At 36.7% G+C, this 1916-nt stretch overlaps 1 protein-coding gene across 1 annotated transcript in view; it reads right to left on the bottom strand.

The window, feature by feature from the left end:
• The window catches only part of LOC107096487 (brain-specific angiogenesis inhibitor 1-like), a 218576-nt gene that overhangs the window by 49663 nt on the left and 166997 nt on the right, over positions 1-1916 (bottom strand). Inside the window, exon 20 of the mRNA XM_015393149.1 lies at positions 1245-1524. Coding sequence (XP_015248635.1) covers positions 1245-1524 — 280 coding nt within the window. The remainder of the gene's footprint in view (positions 1-1244; positions 1525-1916) is intronic.

Here is a 1916-nt window from a genome sequence, read left to right as displayed (position 1 = left end):
GACATTTAATGAAGCATTTAATGACGAATGTACTGAGGCATTTACTGAGGCATCTTTCTGAGGCGTTTACTAAAGCATTAATAGTGAGGAATTGAATGATACATTTAATGAAGCATTTAATGAAGCATGTACTGAAGCATCAAATGAGGCATCTTTTTGAGGAATTTACTGAGGCATTTAATGAGGCATTTAATGAAGAATCTACTGAGGCATCTATTGAGGCATCTTTTCGAGGTATTTACTAAGGCATTTATCGCGAAGAATTGAATGACACATTTAATGAAGCATATAATTAAGAATCTACTGAGTAATCAAATGAGGCATCTTTCTGAGGTATTTATAGTGGAGAATTGAATGACACATTTAATAAGGATTTTAATTAAGAATCTACTAAAGCATATAATGAGGCATTAAATGAAGAATGCACTGAGGCATCTTATAAACCATTTATTAAGGCATTTATTGAGACTTTTAAATAGGCATTCAATTAAGTATTTAAAGAGGCATTTAATGAAGCATTTTGCTAGGGCATTTTATGAAACATTTACTGATGCATCTAGTGCAGCATTTAACGAAGCATTAAGGCAAAAACCAAGGTCTGACATATTGCCTATAGTGCAGTTTATTTCTACACATTCATAAGTAATCGGGAAAACAATTTAACAAAAACTAAAAAAGCACAATTTTTCTTTTTCTTCATGAAAAAAATGGTAGTTTCCATTGGTTACAGGTGCTCACAGTAGGCCTATTTTCTAAGCATACTTTTAGTTTTTCTTAATATAGTTAACTATTAATAGTTCATCCGTTCATTAATTAAAACAGCTTTAAATATTCTGTGTTTAAGTCATTAAAGAGAACTTATGGTGGAGAAAAAATGTGTTTGGGGTTTGGGCATCAATTTACCATGATGGACACACAAACAAACTAATGAAAACTTGCAAAAGCAGAGATCCTGTGAAACTATAGGCCATTACCAGTTTAAAGGCCTGGGTCAAAAACTGCCTTCTTTGTTTTTCTCAATTCCTGAAGCAATTACGGAAATATTGTGTTTAAATCTCATCCACATACAAACAGCCGAGGATGTCTATGGTAACTTGGTCCAAAACATGCATCTCAAAAAACCCCAAAGCATTCAGTTTCAATGTGATAATGTGTTATATGGCGGTGGCTGCAGGCGATGATGAACTTAGCTTTGATGAAGAAGGTTTGAGAGTGAGGAAATACACAAAAAGAAAAGACAATACCAAGACTACAGCTGCAGCAGGTCCAACAAACGCATAGAGAAGCCCTCCTTCCAAGGACAGCCAGCAGCTTCCAAAGGGCAGCAGGAGAAAGAAAAGTGGAGCCAGATGGTTGGATGTTTGGGTTGGTGAGAAAGGGGCAGAAACAGAGAGGGGTGCAATAGGAAGGAATGAGAGAAGTGTTGGCAAATAAGAGGGAGGAACATGAAATATGGATAAAACAAAGGAAGAGAAAAGGTTAATTAAGCCGTAAACATAAACTTTCTCATGTGTAACATTGCAGCTTTAATATCAGGCTCCTCTCCTGTAGAACCAGCTACCAATTTAGTCATTGAGACACACCCTGTCTTCTTATTATGCAAGGCTTAAACTGTTCCCTCTTATAAAGCTTATAGTTAAAAACAAAGTGATGTGTGCCCGCTGCTGGGTAAGTAGATAGGTAGGTGGAGGTAGAGCGTTAACAGTCTGATCAGGCGAGGGAGAATTTAAGTACCGATAGATGTTTCTCCTTGGCTCTAACTTTCTTATAACACATCAAAAATATTTTACTATTTTCTGCATTTGTGCTGCTAGCGGCTTAAACTGCTGGAGGACAGAGGGACCCCTTTTTCTGCTAAATCTGTACGTTGTGCTCTCTCTGCTTTTTCTCATAGAAGCTTCATCTGGTCTGTTCCT

The sequence above is a fragment of the Cyprinodon variegatus genome, unplaced genomic scaffold (genome assembly GCF_000732505.1).
Source record: "Cyprinodon variegatus isolate N-32 unplaced genomic scaffold, C_variegatus-1.0 Scaffold627, whole genome shotgun sequence".
NCBI classification, from domain to species: domain Eukaryota; kingdom Metazoa; phylum Chordata; class Actinopteri; order Cyprinodontiformes; family Cyprinodontidae; genus Cyprinodon; species Cyprinodon variegatus.
The sequence above is the reverse complement of the archived record's forward strand: the minus strand, read 5'-3'. Positions and strand labels throughout refer to the sequence as shown.